General features: G+C 40.2%; 1 protein-coding gene across 1 annotated transcript in view; it reads right to left on the bottom strand.

Moving 5' to 3' along the window:
* The window catches only part of LOC108704534 (COP9 signalosome complex subunit 4-like), a 42,063-nt gene extending 17,411 nt beyond the window's left edge, over positions 1–24,652 (bottom strand). Inside the window, exons 1-5 of the mRNA XM_041579734.1 lie at positions 24,555–24,652; positions 22,684–22,763; positions 20,752–20,903; positions 2,187–2,290; positions 502–655 (exon numbers count right to left, since the gene is read on the bottom strand). Coding sequence (XP_041435668.1) covers positions 502–655; positions 2,187–2,290; positions 20,752–20,903; positions 22,684–22,763; positions 24,555–24,628 — 564 coding nt within the window. The 5' untranslated portion in view covers positions 24,629–24,652. The remainder of the gene's footprint in view (positions 1–501; positions 656–2,186; positions 2,291–20,751; positions 20,904–22,683; positions 22,764–24,554) is intronic.
* Between the last annotated feature and the right edge of the window lie 3,240 nt (positions 24,653–27,892).

Below are 27,892 nucleotides of genomic sequence, written 5' to 3'. Positions count from 1 at the left end.
CCTCCCCGTGCATCTCGCTCTCTCTCTCTCTGCCTGCTCGTTTACCCAGCCGTTCCGTTAGATTCCCTGCCTCCCCCTGCATTTCTCTCTCACCGCTCCTTTTCCCAGCCGTTCCTTTAGATTGCCTGCCTCCCCCTGCATGCGCTCTCTCTCTCTCTCTGGAGCCTCAGCCTTTCTCTCCAGCGGCAGTTTCACTCATCACTGCCTGATGCTGTGCCTCTCGCTCTGGCTCCCACTACGTTACTGACTGGCTGTATTTTGACTTCCGGTTACTTACTTCCGGTGCTGTGCGGAGGAACAGCGTCGGGGACGCGCACAAAGTGGCCGCCTTTTTGCCGTTTTCCATGGCAATGGAGAATAGGTATTCTGACAATTTTTTTTAAAAAATGCTAGGTATATTATATTAATGTAGTAGGGCATGGCCATTATTTTTAACATATAGAATGGATTTCTTAAATAAAATTTTTTGATGTTACTGGTCCTTTAAATGTAATAGCTCACCTTATAATGGATTTGAAGCTGTTTATTGGTTGAATCATTCTGCAAAAGTGACGCCCTGTTAATATAGGCTTCTGCCTGTACTGGGTCATCATCTTCCAAGTACAGCCTGGCAATTTTCAAGTAAGTCTCTAACTTATAGTCTGCATTGTATTGTCTGTTGGACAAGAAAAATGTTATGTACCGTAACAAAACACATGTAATCTCCAAAATGCCCTATTCACTCTATATCCAGCTGCAGTTATCAGGGTACCTGCCCCACTGCCAAACTCTACCATGGGAATAAATCCCCTTTCACTAAAACAAAGAGAAGGAGAACACTTTTTAGGCAGTTTCAATAATTCTTGGCAAGTCTAACAATTTGCACAAAAATTAAAGAAACCCGCTTTTAATCCTGAATAAAAGTTTAGGTGTCATGCACCTGGTCATTAAATTGAATAAGAACAGTAGAAATGGAGCAATGAGACTGAATGTTTAATGACCAAATGACTGCCACTTCTAAAAGACAAAGATGTTCTAAGCTAATATGAAGGAGGTGTATACTATTAGGTAATAGCTTCCTGGCCTGTATGGGAATGTTTAATTAAAAGATGCTGCAAGTAATGATGGGCGAATTTGCGCCGTTTCGCCTCGCCGGAAAATTCGCAAAATTCGTGAAACGGCGAAAAATTTTAGAGCCGGCGCCCGTTTTTTTAATGCCGGAGCCCATTCTTTTTGACGGGGCGAAAAAATTTTTGACGCCGGCGAATATTTTCAGGCAAGTTTTTGCGGGCGTTTCGCGAATCGCTCAAATTCGCTGTGAATTCGCGCCTGGATAATAAATTCGCCCATCACTAGCTGTAAGGTTACCATTCCATGCTTTTCTTCCCTTTGCTGCACAATATATAAAACAAATTATGCTAATCTCTGTAATTATTAATGTTTGTGGTCATTATTAAGACTAACTAGAGTTTGGTGCCTCAACCTCTCACACAAGCTTAAGAGTAAACAAAAATGAATATAGAACTGTTTAGCGATAACTGGTGAACATCTTAGATATTAAACAAACACGGATAAAATAACTCACTCTCTGAGGCTATAACTTAAACACAGCAAATACTTAGAATATCAAGGTGTTAATCAAAACGCATACTGAGATTAGGCAAATCCAATTGTTTCACAAGCAGTCCAACTCTTAGGGGCAGATTAACTAAGGTTTGAATGGTATGGAATTTTCAATTTTGTCAAAATTTACAATTTTGAATTTAAAACCCCCAACTCGAAATTTAATTAGAATGTGAGAATTATCACACATCAACCCTGGAAACAGTTCTCAGTTTTCGGAGGAAAACTCAATTCGAATTTGATTTGGATTTTCAGGTCGTTCCTATTCGATTAAATGTTAGACATTCAAAACTATCAGAGTTAAAAAAAATTCGCATAACTTTGACATTCAACCTTTGATAAATAACCCCCTTAGTAAAGATGGGAGGTGGACATCAGCCAAACGCTAAATTTATTAGCTGAAATCAAAATCTACAAAGCAGGGTCAGCTTTACACTACAACAGTGTTTTATATATGCTCAGAGAAGTGGGCAGCTTCTTTCTAAAAGCAGCCTCCCGTTTTGCTCCAATAAACAAGGTTTTAATCCATACAATATGTAGAAACGCTCAGTTAATTAAAAAAAAAATTCTTCTAGTTGACTTACTTTTGTCCTGTTTCTAAAGGTATTCCCACTAGCACTTGAGCAGCATTTCTCCAATCCTCTTCTTTCTCATAAATGGATGCCAAATGCTGTCTGACTGATGCAACCTGTGGCAATTTAAAACATTTTTCAACATTCTCTTTTTGAATATTCTTTATTTATTTATTTTGTGAAAGAAAAAGGAAAATCAACAGAAGAGAAAAAAGAAAAGAGGAGAGAGGGGATGGGGGAAGGACATAAGGATGAAGCGTCACAGTCGTTTATATAATACAAAAAAACATACATCACGACGTAGTACGGAAGCCAAGTGAGGCGTACATATTCACATATCAATAAAACAAGTCATATGACAGCAGATATTAGACATTTGAAACCATATTGGTCTAGATAGTAGCATAGGGGGCAAGAGAAAATGTTGGTCTAGGAATTAGCAATCATAGCTTGTGCATAACATGGTCCACTTTTACTTATCTTGAATAAACAGTATCCACGGCTTCCAAATGAACCAATATTTCCCACTTTCATTTCTTAAAATATAAGCGATTTCCTCTAGCTTTCGAATTTCTTCCACTTTGTGTATCCATTCAATATATGTAGGAGGTACAGGGGACTTCCATTTGCATGGAATTAAAGCCTTTGCAGACTGGATGAGATGCAGGAAAAGCTCATTATGAATAATCTCCTTAGATTTTATATCTAAGTGAAATAAAATCAGTAGGGGGTTACAAGTATCAATCTCAATCCCAGTAAGATCCTTTATGGTTCTGCCCACTGACAACCAATATTCCTTAAGTTTCATACAATCAACCCAAAGATGAGCAAAGGTACCGTCAAATAAATTACATCTCCAACACTCTTTACTGTGAGCCGGATACATCTGAGATAAACGTATTGGTGTGTAATACCACCTAGTCACTAATTTAAACAAAGTTTCCCGTGTCCTAGACGCCCTTGAACTTTTATGTAGAGACTTAAAAATACTACACCAGGTCTCATCAGGAATTTCCACTCCCATTTCTTTTTCCCAATTTTTCTTGCAGGGAGGATCCGGAAGATTTTGTGCTTGTATAATCATTTTATAGATCACAGATAGAGGTTTCTTAGCAGGGGATTTACCTTCCATGATATTTTCCCAATAGGTATTTTCTCTTTCCCAACCTATGCGAGTAGTAGATGAGAGATAGTGGGATAATTGGTTAAAACACCAAAGGTCTCTAGGGTGACTCCCCCACCTTTTCTGTATTTTTGTCAAGGACAGTCTCATCCCTCTCTTAAAAAAATCCTTCAATTTGGTGGGTTTGGTATCATACCAGTTCCAATTTACAAATGTGCCCTGATCTAAACTGGGCAAAAACTCAGGATTCATAGTCAAGGGTTGGAGTACGTACGGCTTAGGGGCAAGGTTAAGATCCTCCCTGCAGGAAAACCATACATCCAAAGACGGTCTAATAGTGGGGTGATTCCGGACGTATTTTCTAGCCACTTCTTTAGTAGTCCACAGAAGGTTTTCTAAAGGGATGTCAACATGGGCTTTTTCTATGTCTAACCAGGCTTTCGATTCTTTTATATTATACCATGCCAACACTCTAGTCAGATGTACTGCTCTATAATAAGTATAAGGGTCTGGAAACGCTAGGCCTCCCTCATCTTTTGGGCGTATTAAATTATTGTATTTAATCCTAGGGCTTTTATCTGACCATAGATATCTAGAGAACAATGATTTAATGGAGGTGAAAAAAGCTCGCGGTATATGTACTGGTAGTACCTGAAGTGGATATAGAAGTTGTGGCATTAGAATAGATTTTACTGTTTGTACTTTACCGAACCAAGACAATCTTAATTTCTTCCAATTCTCTATTTTATGTTCCAACACCTTAAGTAAGGGGATGAAATTTTCCTGGTATATTAAATGAGATTTGGACGGTATTTTAACACCTAAATATTTTATAGCAGTATTGGTCCAACGGAATGGAAAGTTCTGTTCTAACAGGGTACGGGTCTGACTTGGCAAATTAATGTTCATGGCCTCCGATTTACTAAAATTTATTTTAAAATTAGAGAGTTTCCCAAATAACTTAAATAACACCATTATATTAGGTACAGTAATAATAGGTTTAGTGATAAATAATAGCAAATCGTCCGCAAACGCTGCTATTTTATACTCTCTGTTTTTAACAAATATGCCTGCAATATCTGGAGCTAGCCGAATATGTGACAATAAGGTCTCTAAAACTAATACAAACAATAAAGGGGAAAGCGGGCACCCCTGCCTAGTCCCATTAGCAATTTCAATTTTGGGAGATAATATACCATTAACTCGTATCCTGGCCGTGGGATTTTGGTACAATGCTAAAATTCTATTTTTCATTATATCCCCAAAACCAAATCCCGACAAAGTGGCATCCAAAAAAGGCCAGGAAACCCTGTCAAAGGCTTTCTCCGCATCCGTAGTAAGGAGAAAAGAGGGGATGTCATGAGCATTAGCATAATGCATTAAGGAAAGTACCTTAACAGTATTTTCCTTTCCTTCTCTCTTGGGAATAAAACCTGTCTGATCGGGGTGGATGAGTAAAGGTAAGTACTTTTTTAATCTTTCAGCAATCATTTTAGCATATATCTTGAGATCAACATTGATTAAAGATATTGGGCGGTAACTGGTACATTGTTGAGGATCTTTATCCGGTTTAGGAATAACCGTAATAAGCGCTTCTGTCGCTTGGGGATGAAAGCCATTATCTCTATTTATGGAATTAAAATAAGATAAAAGTATCGGCGCTAAGGAATCTTTGTAGGTCTTATAATAAAGGGCTCCATACCCATCTGGGCCAGGGCTCTTCCCTGTTGCTAGTGAGTCAATTGTGGTACATATTTCCTCTAAAGTAAATGGGCTATCCAGTACATCTTTTTGTTGAGCCGACATAGGTCTTAGATCAGCTCCTGCAATAAAGTTAGAGATTTCTTGACATAACTGAGCAGAAGGGGCATCTTTTTGAAGTCTATATAAAGATTGGTAAAACTGTTGAAAACAAGTTGCTATGTCCCTAGTAGCATATCGAGTGTGTTGCTGCTGATCTTTGATTGACATTATAGTTGTATTGGGTTGAAGACAATTCAATATTCTCGAAAAATGTTTGGTGGGTTTATCGCTAAACTCATAAAATGCATGTTTACTTCTCATATATGCTTTATACACATATTGGTCAAGTAAAGATTTCAATTGTACCCTTTTACTTTCTAAGACCGTGAGTATTTGTCTTGCTATGCTCTCTTTATGCGTTTGTTCTAAATGACGTATTTCTGCAATAAGATCAGTAACAGCCTTCTCCCTTTGTTTTTTCAAAGCACTACATAATGCTATAATATTCCCCCTCAAAACACATTTTAATGTTTCCCACAGAGTTTTTGCGGATACATCTGATGTCTCATTGTCTTCCAATATTTTAGCAATCATTGCATTTATCTGTTGTTTAGTATCTTGTTTGTGGATCAAGAGATCATTAAATTTCCAATTAAATTCTGGTTTAGAAGTATTAGGAATATGAAATAAGGTTGTAACTGGTGAATGATCCGACAAAGTAGTTGGACCTATATCTGATTGATAGAACAAATGCAGCCAATACTGGGAGACAAAAAGATAATCGATTCTAGTGTAACCTTGATGGACCTTTGAAAAATGTGTATAATCTTGCGTTTTTGGATGAAAACTACGCCAAATATCCACCAAATTTAAAGACGCGAGAGCTATCTTAATACCCTTCAGGCCCTTATAAGATATACTCGTCTTAGACTTAGAGGAGTCAACTAAAGGGTTCAATGTGACGTTCAAATCTCCGCCCAGAATCAGAAGACCTTCTGTAAAAGTTCCAATAAGTTGTAGAGCCCTCTGAATAAATGTGGATTGCCCATGATTAGGCACATACATATTTACAATCGTAACCTTAAGACCAGCAATTGACCCTTTTATAGCCAACAATCTTCCTTCTATATCTACTAATTGGTCCTTAAATTGAAATGGGATATCTTTGTGTAACAATATCATAACCCCCAAACTTTTCCTATCCGGATTGTTATTAGTATATATAGTGGGATAATGTTTAACTGCCAGATGAGGGGTTTTCCCTTCTTTAAAATGGGTTTCCTGGAGCAGGATAATCTGAGCGTTGTTTCTCCTACATTCAGAAAATATCTGTGCCCTCTTCACCGGCTCATTTAGACCATTAACATTATAACACATAACCTTGCAGCTTAATTGTGCCATATCGAAGACCAGTTATGAGAATTATCTACGAACAACTTGATAAATACTCCTCCGTATATTAGTCTTGCTTCCGTCCTACGTAAGGGATAGGGGAAAGAAGGGAACAGAAGGGGAAAGAAAAGCATAATAGAGAAAGAGTTCAATCAAGAAAGGGTGAACCAAGGAAAAGGGAAGGGGAGACAAAAAGAAAAAGTCGCTACAGACTTACAAGGCGTATGCCTTCTAGCTGTACTATATCAGCGACCAGAGGTGGTAATGTGGGGGGAGGTGATCGGTTGACTAACTGAGTTTTCAAGAAACGTATCATCCAGCAGCCAAAACTCCCAGGCTACATAGAAATAGAAAGGGGAAAATAACAATATAACTGTGAACTAAAACGTAATCGTACAGAACCTCAGGTTCATCAGGCCAGACATCTATCTATATATCAAAGCAGTGTCTAGAAACCTAAACAGAAAATAAAGAAAAGCTCGCAACTAAAGTCATTAACTGGTGTGTCTCATTAAAGTCTTACGTGTCACCCATCACTTTTTTGGAGTACGGGGAGTATTCCGTAGAGGCGAAAGAAGCGAGGCTCTTGACCCTCTTTTCATGGGGGTGCGCGATGCTCGTCTCGGTGTCGAAATCGTAGCCCAATCAACTTGGAAATCTAAATCTAGTTGAAGAAGCGGAGTAGAATCTGGTAGCCATCCTGGAAGAGGAATTGCCGGAAGCTGTAGCCTTTGAAAAAAAATTTCCGTGTCAGATGGTGTACGTATCGTTGCTTGTACGCCGTCTTTAGAAGCAGTAATGGAAAAAGGAAATCCCCAGCGATATAAAATGCTGTTTGCCCTTAAATGATCCGTAAGCGGCTTGAGGAACTTCCTCTTCATTAGAGTCGATCTTGCCACATCTTGGAACAACTTAATAGTATTATCTTCAAATAATATATTATCAAGTTCTTTAGCCTTACTAAGTATGTCCTCCTTCATTTTAAAGCTGTGGATGCAGCACAGTACATCCCTCGGTGCATTCAAAGGGGCAGCTTTGGGTTTTGGAACACGATGTGCACGCTCAATAGCGATATCAGTATCGTGATCCCTATGGAGTACACTATTAAAGATTTGCAGTAGAGTTTTATTTATCTCCTCCACCTGTATACTCTCTGGGATCCCTCTAACCCTTATATTGTTGCGGCGACCCCTATTTTCTTGGTCCTCTAGCTGACGCTGAAGATCAGAAATTTTCATGTCCTGCGTATGTATGTGCGCAGAAATCAGCTTTTGATTAGAGGACAACTTACTTTGAATCTGTTCAGAATCATCAATCCTGGTAGACAAGGCAGACATGTCTCTCTTAATATCTTGCAGCTCCTCTTTGATCGACTGCGTCATTTCCTGAAGCATGCTTTTAATATCCGACTTCGTTGGAAGAGAGGCAAGGTAAGTACGAGTAGAGAGTTCCTCACCTGCTTCACTATCTAGATCCGAGGTGTCACGCTGCGGATCTGATTCCTCCTCTCTCTCAGCCGCGGTCGGCGCCATCTTGGAAGTTCTGCGCTCCGTGTTTTTTTTAAAAAATAAAGGCGGAAGCTCAGTTTGAGAAAGCGACTGCTTTTTCTGTGCCATCTTCTCCTTCTCTTGCTTCTGTTTTTGTGGTTTCCCCATGATAATCTTGCCACAGCAATAAGTTAGCCTGGGAGTCTGAGCGGAGCCAGTCTAACACGCGTCCATCAGCAGCAACGGCAAGCCACGCCCCCCCATTTTTCAACATTCTCATTCAGGGATAAGTTTCCTAAAAACACAATGAACCATAAAAGTACAAAGAAAAATAATGACCTTTCTACATATCCACAAGTGATACATGGCTATGAAAAAATTGGATGCTTTTTTAAAATACATTTTTTATTTGTCATTTTGACATTCTGTACAGTTGAGTGTACAGACTTATTTGCATCAGAAAATACATTCATATACAAAATTATTATACATAGTTTTCTCACCAAATGTATTACAAGAATGTACAGTTTTGCAATCTAGATGTCTGTTCCTCATAATTACTAAGAGGCAAATGTATCGTTCAATGCAAACCAACAAATTTTTCAACACTACGAAACAACAAAACTTCACGTGTTAGCAGGTTGCATTATTACACTAAAATAAAACAGATAACATGTCTGTACAGAGTACTCTGTTTAAACATGCTTTTAATTGCCTATATATTGCTTAATAAAGTTTACAGATATAGAGAAAGAAGAATGTCAAGAGAATTTGGTCCATTTTTGTATCTAAACCAAGGGTTCCAGTTAACTATCTTAAATTTGGATACTAGTCATTTTCTCTTGGGACATGATCCAGTCTATTCTGTTCTTAACTGGGTCTAGTTGGAGTTTGCTTAATGTTCCATGCTCTTGCTAATTTTCTTTTAGGAGATGTCATGATGGCTGGAAACAAACAGAACTCCATCAGTTCCTCCATGTCTTAATTAAGACTTCAAATATATTAAGTTAAAGATCCATATCCAGAATCTTCAAGTGTTAAGGCATATCCACCATGTACGTGTAGTCTTACCTGGTGGTCTAGTGGGGGGACGACAGTGACGCCAGCTGCGCCACCTCTGCCAGTAGGCCACAAGCGCCTGCTCACTAGGCCGCATGCGGCATGCTCATGACTCATTTAAAGGTGTGGTGCGATGACATCAGCGCGCAATGGCGAAATTCTAAAAGTATAAATAGCCTAATAGGGCTTCCAGACCTTGCCCATTATAGGAGTTTTTTCCTGGTGCTATTTGAGCTTTTGCTAATCTGTTTTGAACCCTGTTGTGACCCCTGCCTGGCTTTTTGACTATTCTGACCTCTGGATCCTGACCCTTGCCTGAATACCGACTACATCTTCTGCTTAACCCCTCTGTTTGACTTCGTGGGTTGACCCTTGCCTGCCTGACTACATTTATTCTCTGCCTGCCCCGACCCGATCGGACTACTCTATTTGCCTAATGTCTTGTACCACGACCTTCTGCCCAAAGACTTTACCTACAGTTGTGCCCCTTCGCTTGTTTAGAACCTTTTACCTTGCACCTCTCGTTTTAATACCTGGTGGCATCTGAGTAGCTGAGGGCTCCTCCCAAGGCCAAAGGCGACTGCTACAGGCAGAAGCATGAGCCGAGACCAGGGTGCTTGGCATTGGTTCTAGATTCAGGGTGCCAACCATTACAGTATGCAACATATTTCATTGCAGCCTGAAAACACGTATTGTTAACCAAGGTTGCAAATTTATCTATACATGTTTGTATTCAAATATATAGTTTGTCTCTACCAAAGAAATATTGTTTGAGCTTCTGTAAAAAAATACACATGCAAAATTATGGCCTTGTAATGCCTCTGGAAGGAGCGTTATCTACAGTCATATGAAAAAGTTTGGGAACCCCTCTTAATTATTTGAAGTTTTGTTTATCATTGGCTGAGCTGTCAAATTAGCAACTTCCTTTTAATATATAACATGCCTTATGGAAACAGTAGTATTTCAGCAGTGGCATAAAGTTTATTGGATTAACAGAAAATATGCAATATGCATCATAACAAAACAGAGACATTACATAAATACTTAGTTGAGCCTCCTTTTGCAAATGTAACAGTCTCTAGAGGCCTCCTATAGTATTTGAGGAGTGTCTGGATTCTGGATGGAGGTATTTTTGACCATTCGTCCATACAAAATCTCTCTAGTTCAGTTAAATTTGATGGCTGCTGAGCATGGACAGCCTGCTTCAAAGCATCCCATAGATTTTCGATGATATTCAAGTTGAGGGACTGTGACAGCCATTCCAGAATATTGTACTCCTCCCTCTGGATAAATGCCTTTGTAGATTTCGAAGTGTGTTTAGGTTCATTGTCTTGTTGGAATATCCAACCCCTGCATAACTTCAACTTCGTGACTGATGCTTGAACATTATCCTGAAGAATTTGTTTATATTGGGTTGAATTCATCCAATCCACAACTTTCAAAAAAAGGGCCAAAGTCCCTGAACTAGCCACACAGCATGATGGAACCTCCACCAAATTTGACAGTAGGTAGCAGATGTTTATCTTGGAATGCAGATTAACACCATTTTTGTCTCATCAGTCCAAAGCACTTTGTTCCAAAATTACTGTAGCTTGTCCAAATGAGCTTTTGCATACAACAAGCGACTCTGTTTGTGGCGTGAGTGCCGAAAGGGCTTCTTTCTCATCACCCTGCCATACAGAATTTGTGCAGATTGAGCTGAATTGTAAAACGATGTACAGATACACCATCTGCAGCAAGATGTTCTTGCAGGTCTTTGGAGGTGATCTTTGGGTTGTCTGTAACCATTCTCACAATCCTCTGCATATGCCGCTCCTGTATTTTTCTTGGCCTGCCAGACCTGGCTTTTACAGCAACTGTGCCTGTGGCTTTCAATATCATGATTACATTCCTTAAAGTTGAAACGGACAGTTTAAGCCTCTTTTTGTAGCCTTCACCTAAAGCATGATACTGAACTATTTTTGTTTTCAGATCTTTTGAGAGTTTTGAGGATCTCATGCTGTCAAACAGCACAAACAGGAGAGTCAAACAGAAGCCACCTTGCAATTGGCCACCTTAAATACCTTTTCTCATGATTGGACACACCTGCCTATGAAGTTCAAGGAGCAGAAGGAAAGGACATTTTAACCACATTTATGTTTGGAGATGCTATTACAGATCAACAGAGACTTAGAAGGGCTTTTGATATTAAACGGGCAGTATACCCTTTGTGACATGCCACTGGCCTGCACATGCACTTTTTGGGGGAATTAGAGTTTGGTAGGCAGGTAGCGTAGGATTTTGGAGCTTAGAGACAGGGACACCAAGGTTTAGGACAAAACACAGCTTTATTAAGCACTGGGCATTCCCAACAAAAAGGCAACAGAAAAATGTTCAGGCTACAGTTCAACTTCACTGTAGAACAAGCAGGGTACAGTTCAGTAAATACACTGCAAAACATTCAGGGTTTCCCCCCCCCCTCTGGTCGCTCACCATCAAGGGAAACTCTCACCCATACCTCCCAACTGTCCCTTTTTCGGAGGGACAGTCCCTCTTTTGACAGCTCAACCCGCAGTCCCTCATTTGTACTGGAAAGTCCCTCTTTTCTCTGCACTGAACAGCCAGAAAAAGAAACAAAGTTTCTCACTTAATTGGCTTTTAGCAGAGAGCACAGAACAGCTAACAGGTGCAAATAAGATACTTTGTAACAATTTTGAGACACAAAAACACAGTTTAGATAAGGAGAAATATTTCCAAACTTTCATAACCTGCCAAATTTTGTAAAACGAACATGGTAATTAGGGGGTGTGGCCACAGAAAGGGGTGTGGTCAAAAAAATTGCTGCGCTACGTGCGGAAAAAAAAATTTTGTCCCTCTTTTTAATTCCAAAATGTTGGGAGGTATGCTCTCACCCTCTTGCACTTTGAAGTATTTGGGCTTCACACTCAGCCCTGCTGGCTTACCCTCCTGGGATTCAGACTCACTAGCCTCTGCCAGTCCTTTCCTCTTTCTTTCCCCACAAGGGATTTCGGCTCCAAGCTCTGGAACTCTCTTGCTGGCAGAAAAGATCCTTCTGCCCAGCTCTATCTCTCACAGCACCTCACTTCCCTGGAGAGCCTTGAGCTGTGCTCACACAGCCCTTTTACATTGTCAGGTAGATCTTCTCTCAGCTGCCACTTAATTACCTGCCTGAGAGGGAATATTAACCCTACCTGAGCCAAGTATCCCTCTGCAACACATATCTTGCAGTTTAAATGTACTCTTTTCCATGTACTTTACTGCAAGACAGTGGTGTTTTCCAAATTTGGAAAATATAAATCAAAATAAATCACCAGTCTACCTCTGCATAAACTGCTTTATGTATACAAAGGACTTCTTGTTGGATGGATGATTTATTTTGACACTATGTTTTATAAACAGAAGGTAGAGTGCAACTTTATTTTTAGTCTTTGATCTACTACAAAATATAACACAAAACCACAGATATTTCATAATTAAAGCAAAAAGTATGTATGGCAGAAGCCTTATGCAGTCAATACGGACAACTGCACTACATTTTTGGCTTCCAAAACACTAAGTGTAAGAGGTATAAAGTTAAGCACCCCCCTAATAAAATTTGTGCAATAAAACAAGTTCAGCACTTACTTATATTTGTTTCCTGTAAGACTGCATTTTCCAGGAACACTTCCTGCCCTGCTACTGCAGAGGGAACTAATGTGCACAGCCAAAGTAGGAACTTTTACTTGATGCACCAGTTCCCATGTGCAGGACTAAGAGAATGTTCCTATTGTCTTTCAGGTAGTAATCCTTAGTTTAATGTTTTACAAACTTGTTAAAAACCGTTTATATGCCACTGCAAAGTAGTTTAATACTGTCTACAGCACACACAGCCTGCAGTGAACTAAAGCAGACAGACAGTTACACCTGCAGAATCAGTGCACATGTTGCACAGTGGTTTATGCTGATTACAGATCCTTTATGTTGTCTCATATAAAGAATACTGTTTCATAAAAGCCACACTATGATATGTATAGAATTGCTATGCTATTTGTGTTTCCAGAACAGTATTGTTAAAACAGCATAATGTTATATGACCTGTATACTGATTTGTTTGTATAGAAGTATATATGTTATTTAGTTTAGGAACTTTTACTTGATGCACCAGTTCCCATGTGCAGGACTAAGAGAATGTTCCTATTGTCTTTCAGCTCCCTGCAATAAATGGAATTACTTCTCTCTTACCCTACCCTCGCACTCTGAATTCATTTTCATATGTGCAACAAAAATGGCGCCCGAACAGGGACTGGGTGAAAAATAAGATGCATCATAGAGAGAAATTCACTCAGTCTAGAAGTAAAATTCCACAGTCAAGAGAGTGTGTGTATTGCAAGGGAAACTGAGCAACCAGAGAGACATCAGCTGCTTTCAGCAATTAAATCCAAAATGGAGTTAGAAAGAGTGCAGAATGAAATCAGTCGATTGTTAATTGGAATGGCAGTAGAGGACCTGATTAAGGCATGCCAGTTTGTTAAAGTAACAGAAGAGAGCATGGCAAAGGGCAAATCTTGCCGCCATTTCATGGGACTGATTAACAAGGTACTAGATGCTGTGGTTGATACAGAGGAAAAGGATAGAGCAATGTCCTTCCTAAAGCAAACCAAGCAATTCATTATGGATTTAGAGAAAGAGTTGCCAGCTGAAGCTCACAGTGACAGAAATAGTGATCTTCAAGCAGAACAACAGCAGCTTGAAAATTTAAAGAGCCAGTACCATACTTTGCAAAATGATTTTCAGAAAGCAACTAGGTTAATTGAAGAGGAGATAAAGGTACTAAGCAAAAAGGTAAAGTGTACAGGGAGCAACCAGGAGCTAAGAGAACCGGATACAGCTCCCAGAATATCCCTTTACAGTAAGTTACCAGAAGTCGCTATACGGAAAGACTTTAAGATTTGTGGCCAGATAGGTGAAAGAGGGCAAAGGGAGAAACTTTCCTATACTAACCTCATACATCAGATTGACATTGGACTTCAAAGAGGCTATACTGAATCTGAAATTGTAGAGGCTGTAGTTAAGGCCATAAGTCCAGGCCTAAGTCTGAGAGGCATGCTTGAAATGAAAAGTGAATTAACCCTTGGACAACTGAAAATCATCTTAAAGAGTCACTACAAGGAGGAGAGTGCTTCTGATTTGTATCATCAGTTGGTGAATATTGCACAGGACTGCAAAGAATCTCCTCAAGACTTTCTGTTCAGAGCTATTGAGTTAAAAGATAGGCTACTGTTTGCATCCCAAGGTGTTGGAGCAGAGGAGCATTTTAGTACTGAGCTCATACAGAAAAAGTTTCTAAGGTCTGTAAGTACTGGACTGATCAGTGACAATATTAAATTTCACTTAAAGCCATACTTGGACAACCTGTCTGCTTCTGATGAGCTACTGATAGAGAAAATGAACGAAGCAGCAAATATTGAGTTGGAGAGGGAACAAAAGCAGAAGAAAGCACCTCCAAGCAAATCAGCAAAAACAAGTGAGTGCCAAGTGACTACCCAATCCAGTTCTATGGAGTTAAGTTCAGCTCCCAGTGTTGCTCCAACAATGCCAAACAGAAAGCAAAATGTTAGTGCTCATATGCAGTTGCATCAGGATACCAAGTCTGACATGCAGAATACAATCATACAGCTACAGAAAGAGATGGCAGAGATAAAGTCACTCTTTAGGAATTCTGTTGGCAACAGGACAAACACATCTAAATGCCTAGAACCCAGGCAAAGAACTTTCAAACAGAGCTGTGAAGCCTGCAAAGCAGTCAATCAGGAGCAAAATTGTAACCATTGCTTTAAATGTGGCCAGTATGGACATCTAGCCAGAGGATGCAGAGTAACAAAGCAACATTCGGGAAACGGGTGGTGGTTGCTGCAGAGGGACATGCAGTAGCCTGCCAAACATCCAAGTCCCAGAACAAAGTTCAACCAGCAAACAGCAGTACATCAGGGGTGAGCCAGAAAGCCAGGAGTACAGATCTGCAACACTCCAGTGCTCACAATCCCTCAAAAAGAAAAATGTTTGCAAGTATAGTAGGTCAAGTAAATTGTATTGTTCCTAAGTACCGATCCAAGCTTCTGCAACTCACTGGAAAAAAATGCCTTGTGAACTGCCAAATGGATGGAATTCCTGTTCAGGCTTTGTGGGACACAGGCTCCCAAGTTACCATAATCAATGATGCCTGGAGGAAAATAGTCCTTCCACACACCAAAGTGAGAGCAATAGAGGAACTACTAGGACCTGTAACCCTGTGTGCAAGAGCAGCAAACAAAACAGAAATTCCTTTCACAGGATGGATTGAAGTCCAGTTCCAGCTCACTTCAAAGGTCAACTGCACCAAACAATTGTTAGTGCCTGTATTAGTTTCTGAAGACCCAAACGTTGCTGAACAGCCAATCATTGGATACAATGTGATTGAAGAAATCATAAAGGACTCCAGAGAGATAGCTGAATCAGTTCCAAGTATAGTGGAAACTATAGGAACATCTTTTTCTCTGCCCAAAGTAGAGGCAGTTAGTTTCCTAAAACTAGTAACAGCAAACTGTACAGAACCCGTGGGTTCAGTGGTAAAGACGGGCACCAGAGACCAAACGATACCTGCAAAGTCTGCCATCAGAATAAAATGTACTGTCCGCACAGGACCATCCCAGCAGAACCAGACTATGCTGTTCACACCCCATGATTTCTGTCAGTTGCCTGAGGGACTCTGCATAAGTGAAACTTTAATTTCTCTCCAGAGAGGTACCCTTTCCAGACTATCTATACCGGTGTGGAACTCAAGCAAACATGACATCATCCTAAAAGGCAAAACTAGCCTTGGAAGTGTTGAACACATTAAGACAGCTTACCCTGCAGAAGTGGAACCAAAAGGATTTTCAGCGGCACAAGTCACTTCAGTAACTCAGGAGATTGAGCATTCTGCAGTAATCTCAAAAGAACATACTGCCAGAAAACTAAATTTTAGGCTACCAAGCCCTACTGAGGAGTTGTGGGACCCACCAGTGTCATTAGAGCACTTAACAAAAGAGCAACAGGACACTGTTAGGCAAATGTTAAGAGAGGAGTGCCATGCCTTTGCAAAAGATGACTCAGATGTTGGATGTATCCCTTCTTTACAGCTAAGTATCCGGCTCAAGGATAACACTCCTGTGAAGCGAACTTATATGTCAGTCCCAAAGCCACTGCACAAGGAGGTGAAGGAGTACCTGCAGGACTTACTAAACCATGGGTGGATCACAACATCCAAATCCTCATACTCTTCACCCATTGTATGTGTAAGAAAGAAGGATGGCAGTTTAAGACTTTGCTGTGACTACAGAGAATTGAACCAAAAGTCAATCCCTGATCGTCACCCAATACCAAGAATCCAAGACATGCTTGATAGTTTGGGAGGACGCTCGTGGTTCTCGGTGCTTGACCAAGGGAAGGCCTATCATCAAGGCTTTGTAGAAGAATCCAGCCGACCTTTAACAGCTTTCATAACACCATGGGGGTTGTATGAATGGATTCGTATCCCCTTTGGCCTCAGCTCAGCACCAGCAGAATTCCAAAGGAGCATGGAAGAATGTCTCATAGGACTAAGAGATGAGATTTGTCAACCCTATCTAGATGACAACTTGGTTCATAGCAAATCTTTTTATGACCATGTGGAAGATGTACGAGCAGTATTAAAGCGTTATCAGCAACATGGAGTCAAACTCACTGCCAAAAAGTGTGAACTTTTTAAGGACCATGTCAGATTTCTTGGAAAAATTGTGTCAAAAGATGGTTACTCTATGGATCCAGCTGAAATTGCACCGGTTTTAGCACTAAAAGAGAAAAAGCCAAAGGATATTGGAGAACTTAGAAGAATCCTGGGCTTTATTTCATATTATCGCCCCTATATTAAAGATTTCTCCAGAATTGCAAGACCATTATATGACTTGTTATCAGCAGACTCAGTACCTACATCCAGTCCTAGGTCTGTGAACAAATCACGGAAAGCATCTCGACCTAAACCAAAACAGAATGGTCAGTTACCGTCCCATTACCCCATCATATGGACAGACCAGCACCAGGAAGTGTTAAACCAGCTGATTCAAGTATTGACTCATCCACCAGTAATGAGTTATCCAGACTTTGCAAAACCATTTGTACTTCATTGTGATGCATCACAAGAGGGACTAGGTGCTGTTCTTTATCAAGAACAAGATGGGAAACTAAGAGTCATTGCTTATGGCTCAAGAACACTAACACCAGCTGAGAAAAACTACCATATGCACTCAGGAAAGCTTGAATTCCTAGCATTGAAATGGTCAATATGTGAAAGATTCAGAGACTATCTGTACTACTGTCCATCATTCCTGGTATACACAGATAACAATCCGCTAACCTACATCCTGACCACAGCAAAACTCAATGCAACAGGCCATAGGTGGGTAGCAGAACTTGCTGATTTCAATTTCACCATCAAATACCGACCAGGTAAAATAAATACTGATGCAGATGTACTTTCCCGCATGCCACTAACTCCTGAAAAGTATATGGAACAATGCTGTAAGGAAATTGACCCCAAAGTAATCCACAGTACAGCACAAGGTATTCAAGTGCAACAAGAAGAAAGAATGCCATATTTGTGTCCACTGACAATAAGTAACACAACAGCCAATGTGGATTTGTGGTCTGTTCCAACAATGGCTCAGTTTTCCAAGGAAACCATAAGAAATGCACAAAAGGAAGATCCAGTAATAGGGAAAGTATGGCAATGTAAAAAGGAGAACAGATTTCCAACAAGAAATCAGAGAAAAGGAGAATCTCAGGAACTTTCTGCACTTATGCGACAATGGCATAAACTGTGTCTAGACTCTGAAGAGATTTTGAGAAGAAAAACAGCCTCAGGTTCTCAACTAGTATTGCCTGCAGTATACCACAACTTAGTGTACAAAGAGCTACATGAAGAAATGGGACACCTAGGAGTGGAAAGAACTGTTGATTTGGCAAGAGACAGATTTTATTGGCCACATATGCAGCGTGATATAGAACACTATATTACCCATCAGTGTCGTTGTTTGAAAGACAAGCGTCCAAACAAGCCTACCAGAGCACCACTGAACAATATAGTCACAACATATCCATTTGAGATGATCTCAATCGACTTTCTACACCTGGAAACATGTAAAGGAGGCTATGAATATATTTTGGTTGTTATAGACCATTTTACAAGATTTGCTCAGGCTTATGCAACCAAGAACAAGTCAGCAAGGACGGCTGCAGACAAAATATTCAATGACTTTGTACTGAAATTTGGATTTCCAACTAAAATTCACCATGACATGGGTAGAGAATTTGAGAACCAACTCTTTGCCGCTTTAGGAGAATATTGCCACATCCAAAATTCTCATACTACTCCATACCATCCAGAAGGAAATGGACAAGCTGAAAGGTTCAATCGAACACTTCTGTCAATGCTCCGTACTCTTTCAACAGAATCAAAGAAGGATTGGAAAAGCTCACTAGCAAAAGTAGTTCATGCCTATAACTGCACAAGAAGTGAAGCTACCGGATATTCACCCTTCTTTCTTCTTTTTGGGAGATCACCCAGACTACCAGTTGACCATATGTTCAACACCCCAGCAACAGAAAAGTATGACAACTATCCCGAGTATGTAAAAACTTGGACAAATAGATTGAATGAGGCCTATGAACTTGCTTCAAGAACTGCAAGTAAAGGAGCTAGTAAAGGTAAAGACTATTATGACAGAAAAATTCATGGAGCTGAATTAACACCCGGTAGCAGAGTGTTAGTAAGAAATCTCAATGAAAAAGGAGGTCCTGGAAAGCTAAGATCATACTGGGAAGAAACAATCTATTTTGTTACCAAAAGAAAACATGATGACAGCCCAGTTTATGAAGTCAAACCAGAAACTGGAAAAGGCAGAACAAGAATTTTACACAGGAATTTGTTACTACCATGTGACTTTCTACCAACAGGGCCAAATAATGAAGTAACACCAAAGAAATACCCTAGCAAAACAAGAAAGCATAAAGTCCAGAATAAGAAGCAGTTTGCTCAAAGATCAAACAAAGATTCAGACCAATCAGATGAATCAGATGAAGAACAAGACCAATGGAGATCACTGATTCCTCTAACTCAGGATGACCAACCACATGAAGTTACAGTAGAGTTAAACCCAGAGGCAGAGGAATTCTACCCCTGTGATATGGAAAGAACAGAAGATCCAGCAGAGACTGCTATAGAAGAAAACTCTCAGCAAGAAGAGATAAATCATGAAGAGGTACCAGATGAAGATGATGACTGTTGTGATCCAACACCTCTAAGAAGGATACAACCCAATAGAACCAAGAGACAGCCAAAGACTCTAACTTATGATACATTAGGTCAACCAAGTACTGTATACAGAGATACCAAAATACAGAGCATGGACTGTGAAAAGTTGACAACGGTCACTCCACTGTGGTATCTATCACCCTGTTATTTTTCAGAGGACTCTAGACAGTGGTAATAGAATTGAAAATTTTATGTGAACACATAAGAATGTTTATATTGCATTGCTTGATATGCATTTGAAATGATTACATTCTTTGATATGACATGGTATTTTGAATGTTGATGATGCTAGGTAAGATTAAGTAGGCCGAAATTAATATGGTGTAGGTGGAGATAATATTTTTCGATGTTATTCATAAGTATTCCTCCATACACAAAAGAAACATAGAGATAACATATATGTGCTCCCTAGTTTCCATCATCATTGGGTCTAAGTATTATAGTCTGCACAAAACTTGTGTTAAAGGGTTACCCCTTGCATTAAACTGCAAGTATACTTCACTGGGTACCAGAGCGCGCAACGGGCCTAGTGTAAACTTGTGACAAAATATATAATGGAGCAAATGTCACAAGGAGGATGTTTCCTCAAGTGTCAATATAAGTTGATACTAACCCAAGACTCCACAGACATATGGTAAGACCCTAACGGAACCATAAAAATGGTTGAGAATACCTATTTTGTTTATGTCGGGACGACATAAATTTAGTGGGGGAGAGTGTAAGAGGTACAAAGTTAAGCACCCCCCTAATAAAATTTGTGCAATAAAACAAGTTCAGCACTTACTTATATTTGTTTCCTGTAAGACTGCATTTTCCAGGAACACTTCCTGCCCTGCTACTGCAGAGGGAACTGTGCACAGCCAAAGTAGGAACTTTTACTTGATGCACCAGTTCCCATGTGCAGGACTAAGAGAATGTTCCTATTGTCTTTCAGGTAGTAATCCTTAGTTTAATGTTTTACAAACTTGTTAAAAACCGTTTATATGCCACTGCAAAGTAGTTTAATACTGTCTACAGCACACACAGCCTGCAGTGAACTAAAGCAGACAGACAGTTACACCTGCAGAATCAGTGCACATGTTGCACAGTGGTTTATGCTGATTACAGATCCTTTATGTTGTCTCATATAAAGAATACTGTTTCATAAAAGCCACACTATGATATGTATAGAATTGCTATGCTATTTGTGTTTCCAGAACAGTATTGTTAAAACAGCATAATGTTATATGACCTGTATACTGATTTGTTTGTATAGAAGTATATATGTTATTTAGTTTAGGAACTTTTACTTGATGCACCAGTTCCCATGTGCAGGACTAAGAGAATGTTCCTATTGTCTTTCAGCTCCCTGCAATAAATGGAATTACTTCTCTCTTACCCTACCCTCACACTCTGAATTCATTTTCATATGTGCAACATAAACTTCACCTGTTCTTCAAAAGAAATGACTCTTGGTTGGATCTTCTCCAGGGTGAAGTGGTAGATTTCCTTAGCAATGCCATCAGGCAGACTGGGGAGGTGGGTGCAGAAATCAGTGAGTAGCTGACGTGAAATCACCAAACTGACATTCTCATTTACCACTGCAAAAAAGTATCATGCATTTTATTAAAGATATAGTAGAAAAAATGGGGAAAGTAAACATGAACCTTCTTTGACATAACTGCTGAAACCAAATGTTACTAGACTTCAAATCCTAGCACACACCACTATATTTTAAAGGCTAAAACGGAAAGCTTCCTAAGGAGAAGTACTACTTTAAATAACTGACACTGGCAATCAAAAAATTATTTATTTGAGCCTTAACTATTTTTGAGAGCCTTCATTTTTATTATCTTTCTGTTGATACTCTCTCCCAATTATCTTCTGACTTCCTAACTGCCCAGTTGCAAAGTTCCCTCTAATTTTATCTTGGTTATGTGTGGAAAAAAATTATTTTGTTTGGACATTTTACATTTTTGTGCGCAGGTTAAAATGAATACAAAATGTATGTACTTTTTGGCCAGCTTAAAGGAACAGTAACAATAAAAAATTAAAGTGTTTTAAAGGAATGACAATATAATGTACTGTTGCCCTGCTCTGGTAAAACTTGTGTATTTGCTTCAAAAACTCTAACATAGTTTATACAAAAAAAGCAGCCATTCAAAGCTGAAAAAAGAAAAGGCACAGGATACATAGCAGATAACAGATAAGCTCTGTAGTATACAATGGGATTTTTCTAAACGTATGTTTTCTGTGTATCCTGTGCTTGATTAGCTGCCTCATTGGCTACACAGCAGCTTGTTTATATAAACTATAGTTGTGTTTCTGAAGTAAACAAACCAGTTGTACCAGTGTAGAGCAAAATGACATTTTATTGTCATTCCTTTAAAACATTTTCAATATTTTGTGTTACTGTTCCTTTAAGGTAACTATCACTTTACAGCAAGGCAAACAGGCCCGGATTTGTGGGAAGGCCACCTAGGCCCGGGCCTAGGGCGGCAGGATTTTAGGGGGGCGGCATGCTGCCCAACCACACCCACATTGGTTCAAAAACACTGGGGATGCGCAGGAGATACAATCTCCATGAAAATTTGCACTAATAAAGGGGAGTGGACAGGGGCGACAAATGGCAGTGGGCCTAGGGGCGTCCGCTATGTAAATCCGGCCCTGAAGGCAAACTCTGTGTTGCTTTCCAGAGCAACAGACCCAGGTTATTGCAAAATTCTATCTAAGAATTAGAACCTGCCTGCCCTGTGCACAATTGGTTTACTGACTAACCATCCATGTATAACTGCAGGCATTAATAACATTCAAGTTGAGCACTGCAGCAGCATATGCAGCCTATTGGCTGCACAAGCCATCAGTACAGTGAGATAGTTCTGTTGGAAGTGTTATCCTCTTTAACCGCAAAATCGATTAATAAGCTGTTTTTGCAAGATAATGATGGCTGCACACTATAGGATAAGGAAAGTTACAGTGTAAATGTGAGTTACAGTGGGTCAAATGTGTAGGGAATTGATGTTTTAAACTACAGTTTCCAACTTAAATGGGTAGTATAAAACCTTGTAAAATATGGGTCCAATGAATTAGGGTTTGAGCTGAACATATATAGCCCACAGCTTCAATTTCCATGTGTATTTCACGAAAAAACGAACATACCTTTTTTTGCGATTAAAACAATAGGCAAAAAATATGTTCAGCACAACATTGTATACTGCCCCTTCTTAAACTTGAAACATCTGAATGTTTCAAGAACATTTGAAGCAGTAATTCAGAACAGTTATAGAGGTGGTAGAGACTGTCATGATGTGAGAAGTACTAATTATTGACCACATTTGCCTAATAATGCAACCGTTTATACAACCAAAAATAGAAACATACTTGCTTCAACAAAAGCTTTCAATGCTTCAAGTTGTTCTGGGCCAGGGAGTTGAAGTGCTTTTTCTAATATTTGACGGTACCTACAAAACATGAAAGATAAATGAACCACAGATTTCACAATGAAAGATAATTTAGAAAAAATATATTTTTGGCTGCTTGGAAGGTGTTTTGTAAGAATGCCGTTTAAAGGAGAGGTAAAGGTTAAAACTAAGTAAGCCTTTTTTTTTTTTAGAAATGTCCACCTAAATATAGCAGTAAACCCTCCAAGTAGTGCTGTCCTCTGTCAAAAGAAACACTGCATTTCTTTCCTTCTATTGTGTAGACATGGGCTTCTGTATCAGACTTCCTGCCTTCAGCTTAAACCTTCTTGCCCTGGGCGTGAGCATGCTCAGTTTGCTTCTCTTACCCCCCTCCCCTTTCTCTAGCCCAGAGCTATAAGTGAGCAGGGAGAGATTAAAGCTCCCCATAGACGCGACGATTCTTCTTGCCGAACGACCGATTTTAGGGAAGCCCGACCAATCCTTCGAAATTATCGTGCGGTTAGTGGTATTCAAGCGATCGTACATCTTACGATTTTTCGGCCATCTGTCGGGAAATTGATCGGCCAGGTCAAAAAATCTTTGTCGGTCTCAGTACAATCTATCTATGTTTGCAGGGCCAAGCAGGCAGCTCCCCTTTGTTTTCCTGGTAAATTGGTCTTTTAAGTTGATGGTAAATTCGTAGGATCGTACGATCGTTCTAAGAAGATCATGGTCTCACGATCAGAATCTGATCTTTTAAAAATCTCAACATCTATGGCCAGTTTAAGCCAGAAAGTGATGTCACACCAAGCTAATACTGCAGCTGTTATCCTAAACAAACAGAGAGCTTCTAGAGCTTTTTACTTAAGTATGATAAACATTCTACAGAATAAATATAGCATTCTAGCTTGCACCGTTGCAGCTAATCTATTGGCAAATAAAATGCAATAAAATGCCTCTATAGCTTTCCTTCTCCTTGAGGAAAAGGCCTAGTAAAATCTGAATCCAAATCTGAATCTGGTCATTATAAGGTTTCAGTTTTATGTGCGATAATTATTTCTAAAGTATACTTTAAGCCGCCTGGTGCAGCTACCCCCCACTAGGTGCTCGTTCCCCTATTCTTTCCCACACCAACCTACATATCCCACAGTTATATAAATATACTGATCTATGGAGATATTGTCTTAAATTTGCATATGTTTACCTTTTAATGTATAAAAAAAATAACAGGAGAGTATCGAAGGTGTGAATGCACATAAAAATATGGTTGTAAAGAAGCAGAAATATGAAAAATTAAAGTATGACAAAGTTGATGAGAAGGGAGTATGAAAGGCTAGGGAATTAAAGGCAAATAGTTGTGATGAGTAGGAGAAGGAGATACAGAATAAGGAGATGAGTTTTTGTATTGCCAGAAGTAGGTTAAATATGAGAGTAAAGACTACAATGGGGATTATCATGTGGCTGTGGCTGCAACAGAACAGCACCAAAGTCTAAAATGTGCGTTAATATTGATTATTAAACTGGAACAACTTTGAAATGAAGGGAATACCAGAAGTAGCAGACTCCTCGATTAAGGGACCTGATTTGACTTATTATGTATGATCCGGTTTACATCATATATTCACCATTTTCTCCACGTTAATAAGGCATGTATGGGGCTGCTGATAACTAACACAATGCGTCAATATAACACTCATCAACAGTTAAGAAGCAGAATACGTTCCTGGCTTTTATTAGCACATTACTGATCTATCCTTTTTGAGCGCTACCCGAAACAAGCAGAAGAAGAGATTTTAGTTTCCACAATATAACGTAAATGTGTCCCAAGGATGCTGCTGGCAGCCAACTCACTTTCCGGCTAGATCCTTATGCGATCCGCTAGAATTCATCAGTTGTGTAAGATCATGTCTGACAGAGGCTGCCATCTTGCTGTTTGCACGGCTGCACACAGCAACAACTCAGAACCATTACGCAGGGTGATTCCGGTGGCAAAGTCACGTAACCGCTTAGTATGGGAACTAGAATATGATAGGTTAGGCGCTTTGACGAGAAGTGAACGGTGTAGGTTGGTTTGTAAAGATGGCGGATTTTGGTGTCCGTGAGGTGCTTTGCTGCTATTCTTACATGGTAGCGGCTAGTTCCTATCCTATGAAAGGACCTGACGTCACGATCATGTGATCCTACCATGTGTCCACTCCACTGCGGCTTACCTATTCGTGAGTGGCAAATTCAAACATGGGAAAGTGGTAATGGGTTCTAGTGGCGGGCTTCGGACTCTTGACAGGACCTGCAACTAAATTCCCAGGGTTGTCAACTTGTATTGTACATTTAGTACAGTTTGCAACCTCTACCTCGGGTTTTGGGGCAGTTCATTGTGTCGCTGGATGTTTGTAGGGATTGAAGGGATCACTGCCTCTGAATTTCTGTGGGGTGAGGGGGGATCACAGTGAATTAATGTCAGGTAGACTGTATTCAATATTTAGACACCCCAGTGCAGCTACAATATTGTTGTTGGAGCTGGTGTTTTTTTTACCATTACTCTCGCGCAAATACGGTGCAACAATGGCAAGATAAAAATGAAAGGCACAGCTATAATAATATTATATTCATTAACCATAAACAGCTTTGCTTTTCTGCCATGCATGAAAGTCTCCCTTAATGGAGAATAATGTAATGGACAACTTGGGAACAATAAATTGTATAGAAACTTTTGCCATGGTGTTTCATGAGCTGACGGAAAATGTGAGCGCCCAGTCAAGTAATAGAACATGGGATAACGGTCATGAGAGGGACTTCTATTTAAGGAGAGGATCATTGCCTCTAGACCTTTTTAAAGGACCAGTGACACCAAGTTAGCTTAACACTTAATTCCCCACAAACTGCTATATAAGTCAGGTTTACTCTCCCCTTTGGTTTTCTTTTTAAATATTGAGCTTCAATCTGACTTCCAAAGTGCTTCATAACAGATTGTGAAAAGGTGATGGCCGCTTGAATTCCTCTGTGTGCTGAACCAGAAGTCATGCGGTCCTGTGATCCGTCGGCACCCATTCACAGCATTGTAATCTGATTGTTTGGCCCCAGGGCCGAATGTTCTGATTAACCTGATATCGCCCAGCCGTTAGCAGGCATATCAGGTTAAGATTTGCTCGTTTGGCGACCTCTAATAGTGTATGGCCACCTTTAGTCAGCGACTCTCTCTGGACATGAGTAACTAAGTGCTTCAGTGAGTGCTTCAGAACAGACCCCTGCAGCTTTCACTGTGAGCAGAAAAACCTCTGTACCTATGTGTCTCTCAAAAGCTCACTGACAGCTGCTAACACTTCGGGGGGGCAGGGCCCTGAGACAGTAATCCCGGTGGGCCCTGGACCCCCAGCCCGACCCTGACAACATATGTAAGGGCACAGCCTGCCGCTAGACATGTAATGTCAAATGTGGTAATAACTAAGCTGGTATGCAAGAATATGATAGAAAAATGTTATTTCAGATACTGGAGCATACAACTACCAGCATCCTCCCTGCTAGTGCAGGAATATGTGGAAGTGCCACAAAAGGATCAAACTTTTTGTTTTATATGTGACATTTGGTACAAAAGTTACACTTCCTATGCTGAATGCAGAACCCCCTGCACCCCCTCAGAGGGGGCCCCCGTTACTGCCTCAGAGATCTCTGTATGTCTCTAGCCATTGCTAAACTACCCAGCAGTCCCCGTGATAACTAGTAGCTGAGCTGTATTTCAGTTACAGACAGAGATCTAAGCAGGGCCGTCATTAAATGGGGACAGGGGGGGGTCCAGTCAGGGGTCCAGTCAGGGGTCCCAAGAGATCTGATGGGGGCCCTGGTTCTAAAGCTACTTATGTTTATAGTTTACCATATATACTCGAGTAAAAGCCGAGTTTTTCAGCATCCAAAATGTGCTGAAAAAGTCTTACCTCGGCTTATACTCGAGTCAGCGGGCAGTAGCTGAGATTGCAGTCACTTTTAATCATTCATCGTTCGCTTGGGGAGAGACTGCAATATCACGTACATGAAAGAATAACAGTGCGCCCTCTGTTGGTTATATGAAAGAATAACAGTGACTGCAATATCACACAGCACCCTCTGTTGGTTATATGAAAGAATAACAGTCCGCCCTCTGTTGGTTATATGAAAGAATAACAGTGACTGCAATATCACACAACGCCATCTGTTGGTTATATGAAAGAATAACAGTGACTGCAATATCACACAGCACCCTCTGTTGGTTATATGAAAGAATAACAGTGCGCCCTCTGTTGGTTATATGATAGATTAACAGTGACTGCAATATCACACAGCGCCCTCTGTCGGTTATATGAAAGAATAACACTGACTGCAATATCACACAGCGCCCTCTGTTGGTTATATGAAGGATTAACAGTGATGGCAATATCACACAGCGCCCTCTGTTGGTTATACGAAAGATTAACAGTGATGGCAATATCACACAGCAGCCTCTGCACATGGTAGTGGGACAATGCACACAGTAATCCGTTTGGCAATTCTCTGTCACCATCAACTTTGCAAAGAAGTCCGGTTGATCGCTGGGGGGGTCGCTTTGGCGGAATGTGCGCTGCTGGGAGACAGGGCTGTAGTTGTGTCTAGGCTTATACTTGAGTCAATAAGTTTTCCCAGTGGTAAAATTAGGTACCTCGGCTTATACTCGGGTCAGCTTATACTCGAGTATAGTGTTGTTTCAGAATGTGCAAGTGCAATTTCGGGTGTTTTGTCACCCATCATTTATAGTAGCTTGGGTAGTGGGGCCATCGCTCCCAAAATTGCCCCACTTCCTACCAATCTAATTGCTTGGGGAGCTGCTTGTCATGAAACTGTTCCAAATGGCATCTGTGTGACAAGCAGGAATGGGGGGGGGTAATTTAAGGCAACTTGGCATTACATTCCTGCAATAAATACACTATGGTTGTATAAGAAACATTGTGCTCTCTGGGTATTACTTTCTAAACATGTGAAATTTCTGCAATTGTACACTGGAACTGCAGCCTGTTGAGAGGCATTGCACATATATTCAAATAAACTCAGTATTAATTAGATACAGATACCTAGATATTACACTTATACAGGGTATCACCTGAAAATGGCAGCCCTGACCCCCAATCAATTAACACATGTGGTTGTCAAAGTGCCTAAAATCTCCCCATATGCCATCTCTAATG

Source organism: Xenopus laevis, chromosome 1S, assembly GCF_017654675.1.
Source record: "Xenopus laevis strain J_2021 chromosome 1S, Xenopus_laevis_v10.1, whole genome shotgun sequence".
Lineage (NCBI taxonomy): Eukaryota > Metazoa > Chordata > Amphibia > Anura > Pipidae > Xenopus > Xenopus laevis.
Note: the sequence above shows the minus strand (reverse complement) of the source record. Positions and strands in the feature narration are given on the sequence as shown.